This window comes from Triturus cristatus, chromosome 9 (assembly GCF_964204655.1).
Source record: "Triturus cristatus chromosome 9, aTriCri1.1, whole genome shotgun sequence".
Lineage (NCBI taxonomy): Eukaryota > Metazoa > Chordata > Amphibia > Caudata > Salamandridae > Triturus > Triturus cristatus.
The window spans coordinates 1137149346-1137173260 of record NC_140592.1 but is presented as its reverse complement, the minus strand read 5'-3'; the positions used below and the strand labels follow the sequence as shown (position 1 = coordinate 1137173260).

Below are 23915 nucleotides of genomic sequence, written 5' to 3'. Positions count from 1 at the left end.
GCTACTTCTCCCACCTGGCAGTGAAGACCTGAAAACCCTCCCCCTGCACCTCAGAGCCTCACCATCACTCCAGCAGTTCAGGAAGGACCACAAGACCTCGCTGTTCAACCAACAAGCAGCATGATCCAGCAGCATGAATCCCACACCGCCTCGAGACCCTTATGTGTGAAGCAGCTGAGCTTTACAAACCCTGACTGATTGATAGTAATTACCCTTCCCACTACATGTATGACACATTATGAGGACTAGCCACATATGGAAGGTTTATTTGAAGAGTGTTATAAAACTATAGGGTAGATCATGTGACTTGGCATACAAGGTCTGTTTTCTCAGTCCACTGAGAACAGTAGAGCCTGGAGAATAGTTCATGATCTATTTGGGAAGTGACCTTAGCAGGAAGAGAGTAAGCTACCTTGAAATCATGGCACACAGAGACCTGTCTCAGTACGTCACTAACTGATCCTGAAGACAGCCTACAGGTAACCAAAGACTCGTCCACTTTACCACATTGTCAAAAGACAAAATACAATATATTTAATTAAGGTTTCTTGTATAGTGCCATATTCCAGCAACCAGTTCTGCTCGCTTTCAGAGCACCTATTAAACAAGGATTAATTACAGTGAGTCCTAAGGCTATGAAAAGGCACTAGAGGTTCACTGAAGCAAAATTAATGTGCAAGGAACATCCAGTCAGGAGACAACTTTCAAGCAGACGTACGAATCACTAGCACAGCGTACCAACGACCCCATGGGCCGTGGCATAAGCAAGGAAAATGGCCCCTTTGGCTGCTGCTCAGGAAGTAAAATATAGCAATTATCAGGGTTCAATGGGCCCCTGAGGGTTTTGGGTCTCAGTACCACTGTACTTGCTGAACCAATGGTAACTATGCCCCTAGTATGGACAGAGAAGGCTGCTTCACCAATTGCAAACTGAGGACTAGTTAAACTAGTTTTCTCTGCTAGTCACATGACAAGCACTGGAATGTAATTAAAGAAATGATCAAGAAGCCAGTCTCCTACCAAGGTCTCTGCAAAAGGTCATTAGATTGAGTTAACATGGGTAGGCACTGCCATTCTATTCCAGGCGTCCATCCATAGGTGCTTGCATTTCATGTCTGCCTCAACACCATATAAACAGACATAACCAAATGCCAAGTACATTCGAACACTCGATGTTTTAAAAGATTTGTGCAGGCAGATCCACTCATTAGATCACAAGTATCAGCTTCATACTCTGTTTTCATGATTGTAATTGTAATCATTTTAATGAATTCTTAACATTACGTCTAACACCTCGTACCCTGCTCTCCTCTTCCCCCCAATACGACCGTGCCTCCCAAGTTACACCTCCAAAAGTCACCATGCCTCCCCTCAGCCACAAGTAAACACCGCCCCTGCACTCCTGACTCACTCTTCCCTCAACATACAGCGCCGATCTGTACCACTCCCTACCCCTGGCGCACGGTGACCACCTCTCCGACCCGCGCCCTCTCCGAGATGAATCGTGATAGAGAGGCTCTCTCTCACGATTGATCATGCCCTCCCTTCCCATGACCACCAGAATACCTCCAGCTCGCCACCTCACATGGCTTACCTCCACCCAGACCCAAAGCACACACCATCTACAATAACATCCTCACCCAACCTTCCCCACGCCCCCGGCTCCTCACCCTCACGGGCTGGGATACATTCCTACGCCTGATCTGCCCTCGTCCCCAGGGCTCCCCACACCCTCGTCCAATGGCTCACCTTCCCTCGGGTTCACTCCCCATGCCCTGACCCTCGGGGTGCTCACCTCTCAGCTGGCACCAAAGGTTGCACACTGGCATGCTATCCTCTGCAAGGCGGCCTTTCTTGCCCAGGGTCTCTAGGCGCACCGGTGCATGGCCTCGGCCGGTCTCGGTGCTGCTCGATGCACGCCGGGCACGGGTGCTGCCACCCCTCCTGCCGCCAGTGATGCGTGGTGCTTCTGTAACCCCTTCGCTGCTGGACTCGCGGGCACTGCGCATGCGCGCGCATGCGAACCTCCGGAGGTGCCAGATCTGGACTATTAAAACAAGTTCGATTCTCCTGGAAAAAAAGTTCTAAACAAGCACAAGACCTACCAGAAGAGCCCGAAACAAGGCCGACCCCACACAAAGACGAGACTGGGTTAGAAAGAAAAAGAGTATAAGAACAACCATTCAGCGTGCATCACATTGGATTTAGCACGCCTCAGTCGTTCATGCGCCAAATCCCTGCCAGGGGCCGCCACGAATATGTATTGTATCCGATACCTCGTGGTGGCCCCTGGGGTTTGGTGGCCCTGTGCAGGTGCACAGCTTGCACATGCCTAAGGCCGCCCCTGATCAAAGTATTTGCCATTAAAATGCATGGTATCTAAACGCGAACTTAGATTCAAGAATCCCTGCCAACTAGTCATGCAATGGCTTCCCGAGGCTATAAGAGACCCAAGAGGCAATTAAGTTTGTCTTGTGCACTTTATAAGGGTCCAGTATTGTTATTGTAGATAAAGCATCATGAGTGACATAGCATGGGTGCCATGCGCACTAATGCAATATTGGAAAACACCTTCCAGTTACTTCCTGCCATGAGTAGTTATAACCATCCATAATTGCATGCCCTTCACATCTCTGGTGCTACTGCACCTGCTGCACCATTTATGGCCGCGCCCCTGTTCTTCAGGCAAGTGTGCTTTAAAAAGCAATAACTGCCTCCATGTTCCTTAAGATTTCTCTGGGGAAGAATCTCCAAATCTCTCTGTAAAATGTTTTACTCTTGACCCATGTTGTCAACTTAATGTGCCTGAAAATGCACACTTTAGCTTAATGTTTCTTAATATTTTTATGAAGAAAACCATGTTGCTGGTCCAATGTGCATATCAAGGTATCCCTTGCCTGAATATCACTGCAAGATACTTTGAGAATTCCCAACATGCCCTGCACAGTTCTCTTTATATCATATCCAGTTCTAACCAATGTTACTGACCAACGTGACAAAAAAAACTGCGGGGAAAATTCAAGTCCCCTTGTAAAGTTGCTAGTCAGCCCACCTACCTTTCTTAGCAGCCCCCTCTTTTTAGAATTGCTGGCTACACCCCCAGCTCCCACGGATTGTCCATGCCTGTCATCTGAAAACAATTATATTACTTACTTACCGTGAAAAAAACAATGGTTTCCAGGTTCATCTGCTTGTTGTTTACAATTTCCAAGAACCCTTTGAGCCAAAATCTGCTGGATTCATGTATAATTTCAGCTTCTCATATGCTGTCTTCCTCGAATGGCGTTTCCACAGAATTGTACTTATGCCCCCCACAAGCCCCCCGTCAAAGGTGCTTTCAATACAGACTTTTGTTGCCTAAATTTGGTTTTAATGTGCTTATGATTCATGCATTAGGCACATAAAACCCATATATATTGGCCTTGGCAATGCTTGTTCACCATGCCAATTCCTTCCCTCTGTCTCTACATTCTCACAAACGTTCTTATATTGTATGCGTGCGCGTCTCTTGTTTCCTATTTTCCTTTCCCTTTCTGTCTTACTTACAATGAGAGCAGTTACCTTCTCCAATCTTCTCTAGTACTCTCTCGTCCAGCCTCCCCATTAGGTGATGGGTCAATTAAAGTTGCTGCAAACAACAACTCGTGCTATTATGGCAATACAGCCAAACATTTTGCGATATAAAAAGTGCTTTGTTACTTTTTAGTAATGATGTGAAATTTGTGTGCGACTTTATGTAATTGCTTTTGAGAGGTCTGTAGATGCTGCATCGTTAAAACATTTTAGATGGGTTTTCATCATTTAGATAACACTAAATGAGGTGCCCGCTGGCGCAAGCCCTGATTTGCAACTGATGAATCCTACAGATGAGGGTGATCTCGTGAACAACATGGCGCGCTCCCAAAAAATAGCGGAAAATGATCATTATAAGCGCCATGATGCCATTCGACTTGAAACCACCCAACAATTGGGAAGCCATCTCAGATCTTCGCATGGTGTATCTCCCCTCCTCGTTGGAATAGCGCTGGCGTGAACACACAATCCTTAACCATTAGCCACTAGCAGGATATGCAATCAATAGCTTACCTTCACCCAAGAGGCAACCAATTGAAGGAACCAACACTATCCGCATCAGAATAAGCAACTCAAATGTAGCATGAGATGAAGCACTTTAGAACTGGGGAATCAAGCTGACAAAATACGACTGCGGCACACACTGCACAGTGCTGTGAGCCCTCAAATCACAACAGAGGCTTGCCAAATTCAACCTTCTCCATCTTGAAAAAATGCAACAGGCGGTTGCTCCCAGCCCAATGTAACAATAAGCAGCATGGAAAGCAAGTCAAGGAGGCATTACAGACAGCACCCAGCTCACAACACCGAATTTAATTGGTTGTGGCTGCAAAAGGCCTTAGCTAAAAATGCAGGAAAATTACTTCCCGCCTTGACTCACTCAGTACCTCGGTTCACATGCCGGCTTAAAAATATGCTCCTGAAATGCAAGAGGTATGAGCAGTCTAGTCGATGAATTGAAGTGGTCAGGTATCAATGTAATTATGCTCCAGAAAAGTTGGAGCACTACCCCAATCACCTTGATTGGATACTTGGAGTGCCGCTCAGCGACAATCAAAACAATCAAAAAAGGAAGAACACAAGGTGGCCTAGTTATTTATATTGCCACTGACCTGGACATCGGCACAGAACAAATCACCCTTCATGAACACTGGATCATGGCCATGTTAGTCCACAATAGAGTGTGTGACCTCAAGGCACCCCTTACATTAGCATATATTTACATCCACCCACATCCTCATTCAAAATGGGAGATCATACCTAAGCTTGACTCAATACTAACAGTCTTAAGCCAAAAATACAGGGCTGCTCACATGATTTTATCTGGCAACTTGAACTCAAATCTGCAAATCAACCACTGAAATGAAACCATATTGCTACAAGACAACTTTTGGGACATCCCCCATTAAGTGATACCTCTCACTAAGAGTCATGATGGCTCGGAGAAAAAGATTTTGAGTATATGCTTGCAAGCCAGCTTCAGATCAATTAATAGAAGAGCAAGTGAGAAATAGCCTCCAGCGCCAACTTTTACTGCCATAAAGTCATGCTCGACTATAGTCTACACCTTTATGAGCTTTCCCCTTTTTAGATACCTTGTGAACTTCAAGATCGATGTCCACCCTGAAAGTGACCATAGCCCACAGAATCTTCTCTTGAGTAATAATTGCCCGCTTGTGCCCACATATCACCAGCTACCTGCCCAAAAAGTCTCAATTGGAAAGGCTTATTAGCAAAGGAAATTGAGGAGACTAACTGGACTGAGCCCCTGTAAAACCTGCGAACTGGCAGAAAAAAACTGACCAAGGAGTCCATTCCTCAGCGAGAGAGACCATGTGTTCTTATTCAAAATAAAAGATTCTGCTGTAGGCTCCCACCTTATGCAAGGGTAAAAAAAAATGAACGGAGTAGTGGGTGTGTGGGTGACCGAATGCCTGTGTGAGTGACTGTATGGGTGAGTGATTGAGGGTGAAAGTGGCTGTATGGGAGAGTGAGGCGCTGTTTGACTGGGCATTTGGTTAACTGAGTAGGTGTGGAAGTGGCTGTATTGGGGGGCTGACTATGTGAGCAGCTGTATGGGTGACTGAGTAGACGTGTGAGTGCTTATATGGATGTGTGAATGGGTATGTGTGTGGTTGTGTGGGTGGGTGTGTTATTGGGTGTGTGAGTGGCTGTATGTGTGAGTGATTGGGTGTGTGTGTGGTGGAGCTCTTTAGAGCCTCGGGGGTTCCGCGTGGCCCCACTTTAATTTGAAAAATCAAGCCCTGGGTAGGTAGTGGTCCCTGGTGTGATTAGGGGCCCCAAAAGGGAGGGCACATGCGCCCCCTCTCCACATATTATAACTTGCATTGCCCCTAGGACCTGGCCCATCCAGGCCAGGGGTTGAAATACAAACAAGCATGGGAGACCATGCTTGTTTTTTTGTTTTCAATTTTGTCGCAGATTTGCAGATCCTTCCTTGATTATGCATCAAAATTAGAAGAAAAAATCTTTTTGGCCCTGCGGGGTCCTTGAAGGACCCCACCACCAGGCCTAGGGAGTCAGGGTATTGCTACCCTGCCACCTTTTCATTTTTTTTAACTTTTTGGGGGGAGTCTGAGTCCCAAAATGGCTGCCAACACTTCCTGGTTGAAGTGTTGGCAGCCAAATAGATCTCTGTACAAGATCTCTTGGATCCGCGCAGGGTTTGTGCCCCTAGATAGCTATATTTCTTTTTTCGTTAATAACTCCGCAACTACAGAATAGATTTGCAAAAAAATCTAAAAAAAAAGCTCTTTCTAGACCAAGGGTTACATCCCTGCCAAATTTGGGATAATTCCATCTAGCAGTTTGTGCTGTAGTCGTGTTTAAAATACCTATGGGAATCACATGGGGAAGACGCTTTTTGAAACGTTTTTTCTGAGCCCCCGCCTGACAAATCACCCTGAAGCTCTGAAGTGAGTGGCAAACTAGTTTGTAAATTTTGTGAAGATCCGTCAAACGCGCCAAAGTTATTGGCAAAACAAAAAACGCTTTTCCTATGGAAACTAGGTACTAACTATAACTACCTACACTGGTGACCGAGATATATATATATATATATATATATATATATATATATATATATCACTTAAAAAAACCATAGGTTTCACACATGTTATAGTTAGGTGTATATTTCACTCGTAAAAAACTAATGAAATTCCCCCGTTATAGTTAGTTCAGATCACTATAACTCGCACGCCCGCAATCCTGCTCATCACGTCACATATTACATCACTCATGACATGGTCAGTGGCATCACTCATGACATCATTGATGACATCATCCTTGTGATAGAGTGGCGGTCGCGCGAGTTATAGTTATCTGAACTAACTATAACGGGGGAATTTCATTGGTTTTTTACGAGTGAAATATCCACCTAACTATAACATGTGTGAAACCTATGGTTTTTTAAGTGAATTTGCAAGGTTTTTTAAATGCTAATTCCTAACTATAACGTGTGTGAAACCTATGGTTTTTTCAGTGAATTTGTACGGTTTTTTAAATGCTAAGTTATGTATGTATTATTATTATTTTTATATATTTATTTTACAATAAAAAAAAAATTATTAATTTTTTTATGGTTTTCACCATGCGCGCACCCCCGCGATTTAAAAAAAAAAATTAAAATGTTTTTTTCTGCCTTCGGGGTCCTTCAGGGACCCCCTGACAAAGGCTAGGGGGTCAGGAACTCTCTACCCTGCCCCCTTTTCACGTTCGCCACCTTCCTTTTTCACTCTCGCACTGAAAACAAACAAAATGGCGGCCGACACTTCCTGATTTCGACCGATTCGAACGTTGACTGACATGTAACCACCAATCAGAATTACGCTCGTGCACGATAGGCTGAGCGCACCGTGCGCGCACGGTGCGCGGCTATAGATATTTATGTGCTTTTAACTGCAATTTTCTCAGGAACTACTGAACAGATTGGCTCCATATATGCAAAAGGCACATCCCTGACCTGAGGACTACCTCTCTGCCAAATTTCAAGTAATTCTGTTCAGCCGTTCGGGCTGTAGCTTCGACTAAAGGTCCTATGGGAAAATGCATGGGGAAAACGTGTTTTGGGACCCCCCTTTTTTCTCGGCCCCCGCTTGACGAATCCCCCCGAGACTTTCAGGGTAGGAGCTGAGTGGAGCGCCCATTAGTTCTGAAAATTTCGCGAAGATTCATCAACTGGCGCCAAAGTTATTCAAAATAGAATTTTGAGATTTCCTATGGAAACACGGTCCTAACTATAACTATCTACTGGCGACCGCTTGTAGATAATATATATATATATATATATATATATATATATATCAACACCAACATCCCTCACCGTAGCAGAGGAAACAGAGAACCACGGGACACCAGGTGAGCTGCCAAATTCCATTTATTTCAGGCGTTGTGCATGACGCGTTTCGTTTTATGTAAAACTTCCTCAGATGCCGCCAGGAATCTCACAAGTGCTTCTCCCGCCCACGTTTAAAAGCTATGCATCCCGCTGCGATTGGTCAGGATACTGCTGGTTTCTTCGCGCTGGGTAGGTACAAACTCAGGGAACTGGATTTGCACGGAGCAGACATCGTAGAGTAAGTACTAACCCCAGTGGGCGGTGTCTGCTCCCAACTTCCCAACGCGGACCTTGATCTTTCTCCTGGGCGATGTAGCAGCTCCCCGTGTTCCTCACCCCACCGCTGGAAGTCCCGGTAAAGGTCCGTGCATACCGCCTCAGTAAGCAGCATGTCCACACGAAGTCGCAGTCCACTAGATAGCGGCCGGACAGATCTCGGTCATGCGGCGTGTCCAGGCGCTACCACAATGTTTGTAGTCAGGGTAGGAGCTGAGTGGAGCGCCCATTAGTTCTGAAAATTTCGCGAAGATTCATCAACTGGCGCCAAAGTTATTCAAAATAGAATTTTGAGATTTCCTATGGAAACACGGTCCTAACTATAACTATCTACTGGCGACCGCTTGTAGATAATATATATATATATATATATATATATTACCTACTGGCGGTCGCCAGTAGGTAGTTATAGTTAGGACCCCTTTTCCATAGGAAATCCGCAACATTCTATTTTGAATAACTTTGGCGCCGGTCGATGAATCCTCGCGAATTTCTCAAAATAGGTGGGGCGCTACGCTCCGCTCCTACCCTGAAAGTCTTGGGGGGATTCGTCAAGCGGGGGCTGAGATAAAAGGGGGGTCCCAAAACGCGTTTTTCCCATGCATTTTTCCATAGGACCTTTAGAACGAGCTACAGCCCGAACGGCTGAACAGAATTACTAGAAATTTGGCAGAGAGGTAGCCATAAGGTCAAGGAAGTGCCTTTTGCAGGTCTGGTGTAAATCTGTTCAGTATTTCCTGAGTAAATAGCATTTAAAAGCATATATATATGTGGGCGGAGCCTAACCACACATCTCATCCTGAGATCTGATTGGCTGTCAGCACTTCATCCAAGAAGTGTTGGCAGCCATCTTGGGACAAATATACATGATAGCACCTCATTAAAAAGCATTGCAGTTAATAGAAGGTTTTAAGACTTTAGTTACATTATAAATCATTTGTTGATGGTACCATACTCATTTTAGGAATTGTGGTATGTTCTAAGGTGATTTCACCATGTGAAAAAGCCTTCTGCTGGGATATCATGATTGAGAGAAAAATATTTTCTCATGCTTTTACCACAGAGGTTTGGAAGGTGATCTATAGGCTAAACTGAGAGCTTATTTTCTGTAAATTCACATTATCTTTCTCAGTCATGTGAGAATGAAGTCTGATATTCTCAGTAAAACATGTACATCCAACAAGGGCAGAGACTGTCAGTTGATTCCTTTGTGTTCTACTGCAGCTTCCCAGAGTGTTCCAAAGAACTACTAGAGCGCTAACAGTCCTACTTATGATAAACGTATGGCACACCTGAAGCCATCTTGCTTGGATTAAAGTGGTAACTCTTAAAACATTTAATTTAAAAAGGAACAAAATGAGGGGGTTCATTTTTCCATAAAAAGTATGATTAGTGCTGCAGAAAGAAAAATTAGGGCACATTTTGAGTGACTTCTCAAATCCTCTTCTATTTCATTAAAAAATTCTGACATGCAGACTGAAACATGCCCTTTCAATACCAGCAGCAGTTTTCCCTGGTGAGCAGTAGCTTTACTACAGTGATCTAATGAGCAAAAAGAGTGCTATCATTCTGAATTTATGGCAAATGTGTGACACATCTGAATGCCTTCTTGATGGAATCAAAGTAAAAAACTGAAAGTATTTCCTACTGAGGAGACTGCAGTAAATGAGGAAATTAGGAAACTTCATAACAAATAAGTCTCCCAAGATGGCCACCAGAGACAAAAGAGCCCAAATGTAGCCCAAATATCACCCAGATGTAGCCCAAGTATAGCCCAATGACAGAATGTCCCAGAATGTTCTTAAAAACAACTAGAGCGCTTACTGTCTTCATTATGACAAAAGTATGGCACACCTGAAGCCATCTTGATTGGAATAAACTGGTAACACTTAAAACATTTAATTTAAAAAGGAACACAATGAGGAGGTTCATTTTGCCATAGAAATTATGATTAATACTGAAGAAAGAAAATGAGGGCACATTTTGAGTGACTTCTCAAATCCTCTTCTATTTCATTAAAAAATTCTGACATGCAGACTGAAACATGCACTTTTAATACCAGGAGCAGACTTCCATGGTGGAGTAGTTTTACTACAGTGATCTAATGAGCAACTAGAGTGCTAACATTCAGAATTTATGGCAAATGTGTGACATATCTGAATACCTTCATGATGGAATCAAAGTAAAAAACTGAAAGCATTTCCTACTGAGGAGACTGCAGTACATGAGGAAATTAGGAAACTTCATAACAAATAAATCTCCCAAGATGGCCACCGGAGACAAAAGAGCCCAAATGTAGCCCAAAATCAACCAGATGTAGCCCAAATATAGCCCAATGACAGAAGTGTGCAAAACACGTATTATTTTGTGTTTTTGCAGTGTTATATAGTGCAGACTTGTCAGGTATTGGAGTGCTTTACATGAGCATTGGTTACATCACACAAGAACAAATTCATTTTGGTTGTAGACATGGGGAGACTAAGTGATTTAACCAGAATCACAGAATGTCGAGCTGAAGCAGAAACTTCAACCTGGTTCCCCAGTTGCAAAGTCTGCAGTTCTGGAAGTAACACCACATCCTCTCCCCTAAGTGCAACATTTAATCAAGTGGTCAACTGGATAAAAAAACATAAAGATAACAAATAATTTAAAAGTGCTTTGTCGCTATTTGAAAACTCAGAAAATATGTCCTTATTTTAGTCTTTTAGAGCACTAACCATAATTTTGATGCCAATAAGACCCTCTCATATATGTAATTTCTAAAGGAAATGCTCTAGGTATTACAGTTTTGATTACATCAAGATGATGTCAGGCGTTCCACACTTTTGTAATAAATATAGAATGTTAGCAATCTAGTTGTTCATTAGGATACTGTTGAGAGGCAGAGGCCAGGGGCACGGACTCTGAAAATTGAAGGCAGGTAGGAGGGTGCAAAGGCAACAATTTAACCACACTGAGCAGACAGGAAGGGCCGTGGAAGCACAACAGACTATGGAGGGCAGTGGAAAGGGGGGCAGGGGCAACAAACAAACAATACAGGACTTGCAAGAGAGGCTGTTGGAGGGAAGATCTATTACGGGTCAAGGAAGCTAGGGGCGGTCCCCAGATCCCCGGGAGCCACCACAGAACTGAGCAGGAGAGTGAGTCAGGGACAAAAGGGGCACCTTAATTTGAGCCGGGGTGCCTAGGAACGCTTGCTCCAAAAATGAAGAAAACAGACATATGAGACATGGAATTGGAGGCAGAATACAATGGCAGTTTAATGAGAAGATGCAACTTCAAAGAAACCGCAGAATAGAGACATAAAGTACAAAAAACAGAATCCAGATAATCATACAGCTGTCATAATATTCTCTGTATCTCAATTAATGTACTGACAGAGAGAGAGAGAAAACACATCTATAAATGCATCATGAGAAACAAGTTACACCAAGGAAAATGTTACCTAGGAACACTCACGTTTACTCTTAGAGCAAGCATTCCTGCAATTACAATACAAAATCTTTTAAATGCAAAAGTAAAGAGAACAATGGTTAAACATAACATGACATTTCATATAGGTAAAATAGAATAAGATACTTCAAGCAAAGCAGAGCAAGACATTTTAAGCAAAGGAAGACAAGAGCTCCCAGCTCTTGGGGAAAACCTGCACTGCCTGTTAACCTACATACAGACGGCGAGGTAGTCCGTCGATATCTGTGGGTGCTCCCTTTTTATATCATTTTGTGGGCTCCTTTGCACGCTACATCTACCTACGTATGCTACCCAAAAGCTTCGACTGCAGATTTTACCAGACATTTCGTCATTTACCCACTTAATGCTGACAATGGACTGGGTGAAAAGGTCAGTCTCTCAGGCCAATCGCTTATCGTAAGTTCCATAGAGCAAGCAGAAAATAATGGGTATTGTACGGGAATTCAATATATTCATGTATAAAATCTCCTCAGTTCTCCTAACTTGACGCTCTGCGGTTGCCACTTCCTTAAAAGCGGGAAACCTGCCCAGGAAGCAAGTACCAGTCCAGGATGCAGCCTACTGTATGTCGACAGCTTCAGGGGGATGTTGAACTTTGATACCGAGCACGGAGCACTCGGGTAGGGTGGGGGCTACTAGTTTGGATCAGAAGGCCTTGCAGACCTGCCTTCAGACTGCTATACACTAAAATTGCAGAGCTATGGTCAATTTAACAAAGAGGCCTACATATTGAACAGAAGGGCCTACACAGGGGTTTTATGCTGGCTGAGTGGTAAGGATGTCTCAGGATAATTATATAGCAATACAGGACCCGCTGGTCAATTTAATACGGCCTACAAATGCAGCTGGCAGGGCAAGGACAAGGGTCTCATACTTCAGGTGTGGACAGAACGGGCCAGGGGCCCCCTGTGATACAAAATCTACCCTCCTTCAAGGCTGTGGCAATGTAATAGACCATTGTGGGCAGAAGGAAGAGGCAATGGTAGTACAACCATACATGCCAACAGACCCGATTCAGCCAGGAAACGTCCAATGTTTTTAAGCTCAAATGGGCTTTATTTGATCTGTCTCCTGTCTACAATATCCTCTTTTTCAATGTAACTCAAAGGGGAAAATCAATACCCCAGTTTTTTTTCAAAATCTCCCTCTTACCAAGTTCAAAATGTTCGCAAGTATGGTACATTGGATCATGGAAGGAAATGGGATAGGGACATGGACTTGGATAACAGAGGACAGGAGGGACATGGAGAGGAGCACCAAACTGACCCTGCAGGGCAGGCATCAGGGTTTGCAGCAGCACAATACACCACACAGGGCATGCAGGACGGGAGTGCAGCACAACAATCCATAGAAAGCAAGAGGGAGGGGACAGGACCATGCACATGGACAACAGAGAACAGAGGGGCAAGAGGCAATGGTAGCTAGCTGACCATAATGGACAGACAGGAGAGAAAGCTGCAGCATAACAGACCATAAAGGGCAGGAGGGACGGATCAGGGGCATTACAATGGAACAGACAAGCCAGGAGGGAGGGAGTAGGGCTGGGGGCAAGGGGGCAGGGCAGGAGCAGCAAGATAGCCATGGAGGTCAGGCAGGATGGGCACTAGAAGCAAGACACACCATGAAGAGCAACAGTGAGACTGTGATGGCATACACACAGACCATGGAGGGAAGGTGGGAGGGGGTCAGGGGCAGCTAACTGACCACACAGGGAAGGTGGGAGGGGCCATGGCAGCACAGAAGACCATGCATGGCAAGTGGGAGGGTTAGTGGCAGCACAATGGCTATGATGGGCAAGAAGGAGGGTGGAGGGGCATGCACAAAGGACAATGGAGGATAGAAGGGAGGGTCAGGACCTGTGCACAGACAAGAAAGTTCAGGGGAAGGGACCTCACAACAGACCACACGGGGCAGGCAGGAGGAGCAGTTTGCAGCACAACAGACCAGGGAGGGCAGAAGGGTGTGGCAGTACAATGGACCATGTAGGACAGGAGGAAGAGGATAGGGGCATGGCATGTGGACAGGCAGGGTGGAGGTGGCAGGGACAGATTACAGTCATCTGACAATGCTAGGCAGGTGGGAGGGGAGTGGCAGCTCAACAGAACACTCAGAGTAGATAGGAGTGGCAGGTCCATGGGACATGGTGGGCAAAAAGGATGGAGCAGGGGCATGCACAAACATCGGAGGGCAGGGGGAAGGAGAATAGGGGCAGCAAGCTAAGCACAGAGTTTAAGCAGGAGGTCAATGATGGGGCATAGAATTGGGCAATGGAGGGCAGGAGGACTGGACTGGTACATCATACTAAATTGAGGGCAGTGGCAGCACATCAGACCATGCATGGCAGGAGGGAGGAGGCTAGTCCATGGATTCACACAACAGAGGATAGGGAGGAAGGGGATGGGGCAGCAAGCTAACTGTTCAGAGAAGGCGGGTATTAGGAACTTTATTGTTTTTAAAACATTGTGTCTGTGCGAACTACTTAAAATATGAACAAGTATGCAGCATAATCTCACTTTTATTCAGGAAGAAGAGGACGTTTGTGACTGTGACTCCGGGCTCACTTGGCAGAAACACCCCCTGACCCTCCACCCCCTATCGCAAAATGTAATGCCCGTGAAAAGGGTAGGTGAACACAGTGTTATATAGAACATAGTCCTGAGAGCACGATTGAAAATGAAAACTAGATATAGTGTATGGTATAAACTATGCACCAAAAAGTGTGATATAAGATGAACCGGGCGTGAAATATAATTTGCAATACATTGTGCGCAATGACAGATTCATTGGAGAGCGCGAGATAGCACAGGCACTAGCGCGTGCTATGCGATATGCGCCTTGGAGTGTAATATGCACAGGGCAGTGTTGTGTAACCTAACTAGTCTCTAAAGTTGTAATATAAAATATGTGCTGGGGAGTGTAACGTTGCATATGCACTGTGACAAATATATGGATCCCAGATTGTAATATGTATGGCATAGCACTGTGCGTTATAACATAGGCATCGAGAAAGGCACGTTAGATGGGGCAATATAACCCGTGCGAAGACAAGTGTGGCATGACATATTCACGGGGTGGTGTTACAGTGCACATGGGCTAGAGAGTGTCATGGCATATGCACTAGCTAGTGGAATACAACACAGAGGTGTGTGGCACTCGGCAGGCAATGGTGGGTGTAACACAGCATTGGGCTCTGTCAGGAGCACGCTGTGACTCTCAAGTGATGTTCGTCCCCTTTCCAGAGAGTAAAATAAAAAGTATTACACATCCGGCAGTGGATGTGTGTTTTATTAACCGTGAGGGGGGTTTCTTGCATAGTTTTGGTCGAATTTTTGTCGAATCCCCTTTGAATGGCTTGGTGTGCATGTGTATTAAATGTGCCCGTCAATAGCTACCCATGTTTGTATAAATAAACGACAAGGGTGTCTACCAGGATTAGGCACGGTAGGGAATCAGACATGTCAGAGCTTCACTAGTGGTGTAAATACATTCCACGTGGATTCATTGCATGCATAGTCGCCTTTTAATGAATATCACGCAAATCGTCATGGTGATAGGTACGTACGGTTTGTCCAGCATGTCCTAGGTGTGTCTATAAATATATATTTTTTAAAAATAATAAAAAACAGTGGCCGGCCCTGGGGATTGGGGTCAAAAAAATATAATTAGGAGACTGGCCCTGGGGGATGGGGTCATCAGGGCCAATAAATTAGAATAAGAAGGGGAACCAAACAGCCCCCCTTCTTAAAAAACTAAAATAAATAAAAGACTGGCATCGTGCCGGAGGCCATGCCCCCTCCGTGCAGCACTCTGCAAACGCGCCCCCAACAGGCATCTCCAGTATGCGCCAGGGAGCTGCGCTGCAGCCAGGTGTTCTGAGGCCAAGCCCCTTTTTACACCTCTCTGCAACGCAGCTCTGTGGCGCTTACTGGAGGTACCTAGTGGTCTAGTTTGACCCTAGGGACCCTTAGGATTCAGGGGGACTCTCAACTTAGAACAGCCACAGGGCGCGTTTACACAGTGGTGAAGGGAGGGGACGGGGCCTGAGGTGACGTGTGCAAACACGCACTATGGCATGTTTTAAATTGGGGATATAATTTCCCTTCACTACTGAGGGCCCCTGGGGGCTAACTAGCCCATTAAGTGCTTCCAGTAAGCGCCACTGAGCTGCATTGGAGAGAGGTGGTCCAGGCCGTGCCACTTTTTACACCTCTCTGCAACGCAGCTCTGTGGCACTTACTGGAGGTACCTAGTGGGCTAGTTGGACCCTAGGGACCCTCAGGATTCAAATGAACTTAATCTCCCAACTAAAAATGGACACAGGGCGTGTTTACACAGTGGTGAAGGGAGGGGACGGGGCCTGAGTTAATGTGTGCAAAAACGCCCTGTGGCCTGTTTTAAGAGGTAGTTTTAATCCCCATGCCCTATTATACACTAGGGGCTTACAGAGGAGGTCATGCTAATCACAGGGGGACCCCAACGCATAATGTTCCCTAGTGTATGTAGGTGTTTTCACTGTATTCTAAGTGTCTTTTAACATAGCACTGGCTCTAGGACTGGTTAGTCAGACTCAGTTACCACCAGTATCCGTCTGAAAAAGTTGAGGGTACAGGATGATTTTGCAACAAGGCTTCTTTCTGCTCTTCTTTTTGTTCTTTCTGCACGTTATCCTTCTTCCTGCACTTATCTTCGTATTTGAGGACTTCTGTTGCTTCTTTCTGCACTTCTTTTGTTTCTTTCTGTGCATTTTTTCTTCTTTCTTCACATGTCCTATCTCTGTAGGCATAGTTAGAAATTAGCATTTAAAAAACCTTTGAAATTCACTGAAAAAACCATGGGTTTCACACACGTTATAGTTAGGAATTAGCATTTAAAAAACCTTAGAAATTCAATGAAAAAACCAAAGGTTTCACACATGTTATAGTTAGCTGGACATTTCACTCGTAAAAAACCATTGAAATTCCCCCGTTATAGTTAGTTCAGCTAACTATAACTCGCGCGCCCGCAATGCACTACTGATGACGTCACATATTACATCACTCCTGACATGGTCACTGACATCACTCATGACATCACTGATGACATCTCAAATGACATCACTGATGACATCACTGATGACATCATCCAGTGATTGTGTGTTTTTATGAAAATTATATATTTTTTATATTTATGTATATCTCAAGGTCAAAGGAAGAATAAATGGGTATATAAGTGTCTAAATGGATACTTTTTTTTGGAATTTTTTTTGTGTAACTGACTGTTTAAGTGTATCATAGTGAATACATGGCTTACTGAGTAATCTTTAAATATTTAAATATCTGTATCAGTTTCTTACTTTGTGTATAAGTGGCTGCATGGGTTGGTGAGTAGCTACATGAGTGTCTATATAGGTTCTTAGTTGGTTTTTTATCACTATGAGTGTCTGAGTTTCTGTATGGTTCGGTGGGGGGTATTACTTAGTGCATAGGTGCATGAATGAGTGACTCACTGTTTGTATGTGTTGAATACAGCATGTGTGCAGGACTGTATGGGTGGATGAGTGTGTGCATGGGTGTGTTAGTGAGTGAATGACTGTCTCAATAGTGTCTTTATGAGTAACTACATATGTTTTAAACTAGTATATGTGACTATTGGTGTATATAAGTGAGTATATGTGAGAGTGAGAGATTGGAAGAGTTCCTGTATGAATAAGTATGTGTTTCTATAAGTGATTGTTTAAAAGAGTAAGTATATGTAAGTTTCTGTAGAAGTAAGTGTGGTGGTGTGTGTATAACTGTATATGCAAGTAAATGGATGATTGATTCTTTATTAGCATGAGTGACTATGTGTGTGAGTTACTCTATGGATGAGTGGCATTGTGTAACGGGATGTACAGGTGTATGAGTACATATGATGAGTGAGTACATGTATGAGTGACTGTAGAGGACTGTTGGTGAATTACTGTATGTGTATGTGGTTCTTAGAATTACTGAATAGGTTGTTGTAACTGATATTGATATGTTCATTATTTTGAACATTTTAGTTTCTATTTTTGAATGTGTGTTTCAATGGTTATATTAGGGGGAGAGGAGGTCTGCCACTCTATCACAAGGATGATGTCATCAGTGATGTCATCAGTGATGTCATTTGAGATGTCATCAGTGATGTCATGAGTGATGTCAGTGACCATGTCATGAGTGATGTAATATGTGACGTCATCAGTAGTGCATTGCGGGCGCGCGAGTTATAGTTAGCTGAACTAACTATAACGGGGGAATTTCAATGGTTTTTTACGAGTGAAATGTCCAGCTAACTATAACATGTGTGAAACCTTTGGTTTTTTCATTGAATTTCTAAGGTTTTTTAAATGCTAATTCCTAACTATAACGTGTGTGAAACCCATGGTTTTTTCAGTGAATATATATATATATATATATATATATATATATATATATATATATATATATATATGTTTACTTGTACCTCCTTAAATAGCCACTTCCAATTACATTGAAGATTTCCATATCCTTCAACATTATGCATGTGGGTCTTTCTTCACATTTTATCTCAATACAGATTTTTTCCCGCATCTTTTGGTGCAACTGTCACTTTTAGCAGATTAAATCGGAACTTATCGCTTTTCTCCTCATTAGTTTCAAATAAACAGTTTGTTTTCTGAGAATTTGATTCAGAAAGCACCTCCTTCACCCACCACCACTTCCAAACGTACAAAAGTGTTTTTTTCAGACATGCATCTGACCAGTGTGTGGGAAGAGCTTTGTGAATTGGACCCTCTTCGTGAAGGTTGGTGAGATCTAGAACTGGAGACAGCTGTTCCTCAAGTAGAAGCTGCAACCAACCGAAGCAACTCACCTAATTCCTTGACAGACCAAATAGCGCCAGGACCTGCCGCTTCTAAAGGCTGGTGTCCCTCGTTCTAAAGCAACCTGCTCCCCGGTGGCAGCACTAATGCACTACATTCAAAAGTCACTCTGTGCTGGAATAAATCACAGAAAAAGCCAGGCTTTCCAATGGAATCTGCATGGAAACCTGTCCAGGTGCAGCTTTCCCTGCTTTGTCCGAGTGAGCCGTATAAACTCCTTCCTCAACATTATTTGTGAGGCAGGTGGTCTTTTGTGACTCTCTGCGAATGGCTGTAAGGCAGGGCCAGACTGGGAACCCAAACCGGCACTGGCAATTATTAAGACCAGCCCCCTGGGGCACACGTGTGAAGCACTGTTGCTTGTGTTACTGTTGGCCGATAATGCAGCACTGTTGTAAAACTGGCCCCCAGTAACAAAACCAGCCCTCGCCACTACAAAACCAGCTCCCACCCTTCCAGCCTACCGGGAAACACCTGATGCCCGCTACGGGAAAGTCCGGCCGTGTTGTAAGGGTAGAGGTGGAAGGTTGTGAGAGACAGCAGACCTCTGTTCCTGCATTCCCAGTCACTGAATACCAACAGTTGATTTAAACCTTCGCCTGTCCCTTAAATGGACAAGAGCTGCTTCAAATAACAGTTGCATTCAATTCAAAACATTGGGAAGAATATGCAGTGGTCTCCAGGACCACTACCTGCTCTCCCAATGCAATGGGACACATTCCCAAGGTGAACGCTCTCCCATAGGGGTAGCTTCCGCATTGCAAATAGGAAACCATTTCCTTCAGGTACTCCGCATCGGATCAGAGCAATAGCGGCTGTAAACCACTGATGCATTCTGTTATGCTTTAGTAGGAGGAAGAGCATGCCTGTTTCATTTTGCATTTTGAGAGTTGGAAAGTTATTTCTGATTCACAATACATCCTTTGTACATTAGGACTTTCGCAGTCGCAAAGCCTATGCATCAGGCCCATCATCAATCTGTCCAACATTGAGAGATTGGGTTTGTGAAGGGGGAAAAAAGAAATCATACTGATGCCTTCAACTGCCAATCAGCTTATTAATCACACTACCCATGTGCAAGAGACTCTCTGTGTGCTACTCTTCCCTTCAGCACACTGACCAAGGCCCATTCCATGTGTCTCTGCCACCAATGGAGTAACATTAGCCCTCACAGCCACTGCCATGTGGGGGCGGGACACCAAGCTCCAGGGGGCCCCCTCCCGCACTGGGCACAGGCGGTGGGCCCCTGGCCTGAGAGCTCCTGACTGGGTTTGGAGTTTGGGGGGCCCCCTCCATGTACTTTTCAGGGGGTGGCTCACGTTTCGTTACGCCACTGTCTAGGACCATGTCCTTCTTCAGCACCATGCCTCTGCCATGCTCCATTTCTCCACTGCCACATTCCCTTCAGCACATGCCCTCCACTGCCCAGAACTGGGTCACGTGGAATGCCCTGGGTATGTCTATTATACAGGAGCACAAAGTAACAGTGTGGGGCGAGGGGAGACAAAGGCAGAGACGGGGTCACAAGGCTGCCTTCTATGGTGTTCTCCTATGTGGATGTCACAGCAGAATTTACAGCACTTGCATTGTAATAGCGGATCAACAAAGGATTAATGACTATTTCCTTCTGTGAGAGCTTTGGGTGATCTTTTGTCTTGACTTAGAGCTGGTGCCGCTATAAAGGCTGAAGTATGTGTAGACCTAACCGTGTGCTCCTTTGCTTTATCCTTAGGTTTCAGCTGATACTCCAGGCCTCCTGGGGATGGGGCTCGCTGGCAGACATTGCGGTGGACAACATTACCCTTGCCCCAGATTGCTTCAGTGAAGGTAAGGAAGACAAGAGCATGTCCAGTGATATTGACAACTGGTAGAAAAGGGATATCACAACTTATGAACTCGCCTTCATTGAATATGTACGAATCTGGAACGCCAATTGGTCAAGACTCAAAAGACCACCCAGAAAGTGGTGGAATATAGACATTTTAGGGTGCAGATCATGTTAAATCAAAGTTGCCAATGATGATTGGGGTTCCCCAACTTCTTTGTGCATGGAGTTGATTCTTGGAGGCCTTGAGCGTTTGAAGCCATTGGGTTTAAATTACACCAGACCAGTTACAAACAGTTCATACTGGAGTCAGCTGAGGGATATGGGTGTTTGGGCAACGGCCCAAACGCAAAATCAGGAAATGTTGGTGGTTAACTGAAATCTAGATGCGTCACGTTGTAAAGCCCAGCGTCACATTATACCTGTGCCAGGTATAATGTATGCAGGGTGGGTGTTCCCACGTAAAAAGCCATATTGAACTGATGCTGTGAAATTTACAACATTTCACTGCATCACTCTGCGCCTCCACTGCGTCAAAATCCCTATGCCTGCTCAGACCAGACGCAAGGAATGACGCAGGGCTTTTTGTATGGGACTCACGTATCTGTTGCGGCACATTGCTGGAGTTGCGTCACTTTCATATGCACCTCCAGCAATGCGTCACTTTTGTGCCAACAGATGCATCAGTATTTCTGATGCATCTGTCAACCCTTGCGCCATGGAGCACTGTATTGTAAATACAGCGCAGCCGTGGTGGCGCAAGGACATTTGGCACTGATGCAAGGAAATTAGCGCATCTATGCAGATGTGTCAGTTCCTTGTAAGTCTGCCCCCAGGTGTTTTGCAGGGCTGGTGTACCCAAACCTCATCCTAGTACCTGATATGCGCAACATTTTTTATTTTATTTAGCAGGTTCTTTTTGTTTTTATTTATCTAGCGAGCCTTTCAGAGTTTTCTTTCATTTTGCCTTCTTCTTTGCCTAAGCAAAGTCTTTGCAATGCAAATGTCACTGCACATTAATATCATTTTCACTCTAAGTGAACTCAGCCAAACTGGAACATGTATGTTGTCTTTTCTTGGCAAGCTCACATGTTGCAGATCTTTTCTGTGCACGCTGGGATTGCTCAGAAGAACACCAACTGTTTTCAACAAATCATTTTTTATGGATGACCATTTTGTTACAGGGTCGGAAAGGCATATTTTTTTCACATAAATGTGGCAAAGCAAAAACCTTTGCAAGCGCGACAATGATGCCAAGAATTCCATAAAACTTGCAGAGTATGTAATTACTGATTCGAAAAGTCAAAGAGTGTATTACTATCTAAGGGGGCAGGGAGTCTGACGTCTCTGCAGGAACAGGCTGGTAAGGGATGTAAGGCACTGTTTATTCAGCCCATCGTTCCTGAATTCAACAATGACCTCAGTCATGGCGGGCATGACTCGTGGGTAGTAGGCCAGTGGGTGGGCGCGCAGGGCGGGGGTTGCGCGGGGGAGGTTTAATTTAATTTAAAATAAAATAAAAGTTAACTTACCTTTGCCGGCCCAGTCCCACGTCATCGGGCCTGCGTCGTCTTCTCTGCAACAGGAAGCAGCTGCAGGCAGCCCCCCTCCCCTCCCAAAGCCAATCACAACGCTGCAATGGCAGCGTTGTGATTGGTTGGGACGCCAACCACACAGGCTTCTATGGGGAGGCCACTTTCTCCATGTAGGCTACATGCAGCTTAGATGGAGAAAATACAGAGTGCGCATGACTGGTTTGGTCAGTGCCCACAACAGTGTGCAAGCCACTCATCCCGTGCTCTAGAGAAGGCCCACCCCCAACCAAACCCATCTGCTTTCTCGCAGTGCGAGAAGCAGAAACATAAAATGGTATTTATAATACAATTTTATGTTTCTGCTTCTCGCACTGTGGAATGCAGTGAGGCGACTCTCCTCCGCCCACATGGAGGAGCCACCCCTGAATGACCTATACCTAGAAATAATAGCATGCTTTGTTTTTATTTTATTTCATTTTATTTTATTTAGCATTAATTCTGCCCCTGAGTACCTATAGTGTGCTCAGACTTCGTGACAAGCCAACGTGCACTCCGTCTCCTCCCACCAACACAGATGAGTAATGTTGGTACACTTTCCTGGGGCCTGCTGGTGTTTACTGACAATGCCGCTTCTAGTGACCAGTCACGGAGCTTGTTATAAACGAGAGACAGGGCCTGTGACAAATGAGCGGGCGCTTGATAAATGTGTGTGACTGCGATGAATCAGAGCATCTCTGATGAGGGCCAGCCTAGACATCTGAAAGCTAATAATAATAACGATAATAATATTCACAGCAACAATAATAAAAATAATGGTAATAATAATAAGAGTAATTTTAACAATAGTAATCATCATAATAATAATATTGATTAATAGTTATTATAATATCATGTAGCTTCAACCTGCAGCAACAGTGTAACTGACTTCACACTTGAACTACTAGCCTTGGAACATCGTCAGCCGAGGTTCTCTAGTGAATTTTCTTGATACGTTGCTGCCTTCTAGTGAGCACTTTTCGTTTTTCCTAAATTTCTCTTAATCGTTGCTTTAAAAAAAAAATTAACTATTTTTAGGTCGAGCCTAGCAGCGCGCATGCGCCTCTCTGTGAGGCATGCTGTTTTCCCTTCTGCGGGCTTTGCCCACACCCTTGCTACCGATTGGTTAAAGTGTGTGTTGTTTTGGAAAGCTTGTTTCTGTATGGTTGCTTAGCGTTATATGTCTCACCTTCTTGTGTCTTGCTCCTCCCCTAGAGTATTGGCTTTTTACGGTATCCTCGCTCTGTAGTGTTTTTCCCTTTGTGTGTGCACTTTTTTTTAATGTTGCAGAGTGCAACAAAAGTCTGGATTGCAGAGTGCAGTACCTTATGTGGCTAAGGAAGGTCCCTTTGAAACTCTAGAGGGACACCTAGTAACAGCCTGTGGTACTGTACTCTTTCCACACAAGCAGTGCATATGTTGCATAATCAGTGCTTGCATACTAGCAGGGTTCACTGCATGTGAACAGAGTTCCAGAGCTTGCTGCACATGAGCAGGGTGCATTCTTAGTATTTACTCTTAAAGTGTCTCAAAATGGAAGAACAAGAAAATACGAGAGATCTAGGATGAAAAGTCGTGTGAGACACTGAGATTTCTGGGTTTTATTTTATTTGGAAGAAGCGTTTGTTGAGATCAGTGGCAGGGGAGCTGGGGCTGCTTCCGACCCCGACGCATCCTTTAAGGAGCCTCTGATTTGCTGTCTGAAAATAAGAATGGCAAAGACCTGGTGAAAACTTGGTACCTCACGTTATGATGATTTTCAAACCCAACAAAGTGTTGCACTTGATTGCCAGTGATTGCACATGTTCTGTTGTACTTTACACAGTCACAGTAGACATGACACTCAATTTGTATCGAAACTTTATTTGTGTCTGGCGGTAGCAACACTTCTGGAGAGTACCTCAGCAGGCCACAAATATGACCTGTTATGCTGTTCATTATGATAACAGTGAGACCTTTAGTATGAAGAGTAGAGATGGC

The 23915-nt window shown here is 44.5% G+C and overlaps 1 protein-coding gene across 2 annotated transcripts in view; it reads left to right on the top strand.

The window, feature by feature from the left end:
- LTK (leukocyte receptor tyrosine kinase) overlaps positions 1 to 23915 on the top strand; it is a 583144-nt gene that overhangs the window by 435481 nt on the left and 123748 nt on the right. For both annotated transcript variants that reach the window (XM_085627068.1, XM_085627069.1), the window contains exon 10: positions 20272 to 20366. In XM_085627068.1, coding sequence (XP_085483194.1) covers positions 20272 to 20366 — 95 coding nt within the window. The remainder of the gene's footprint in view (positions 1 to 20271; positions 20367 to 23915) is intronic.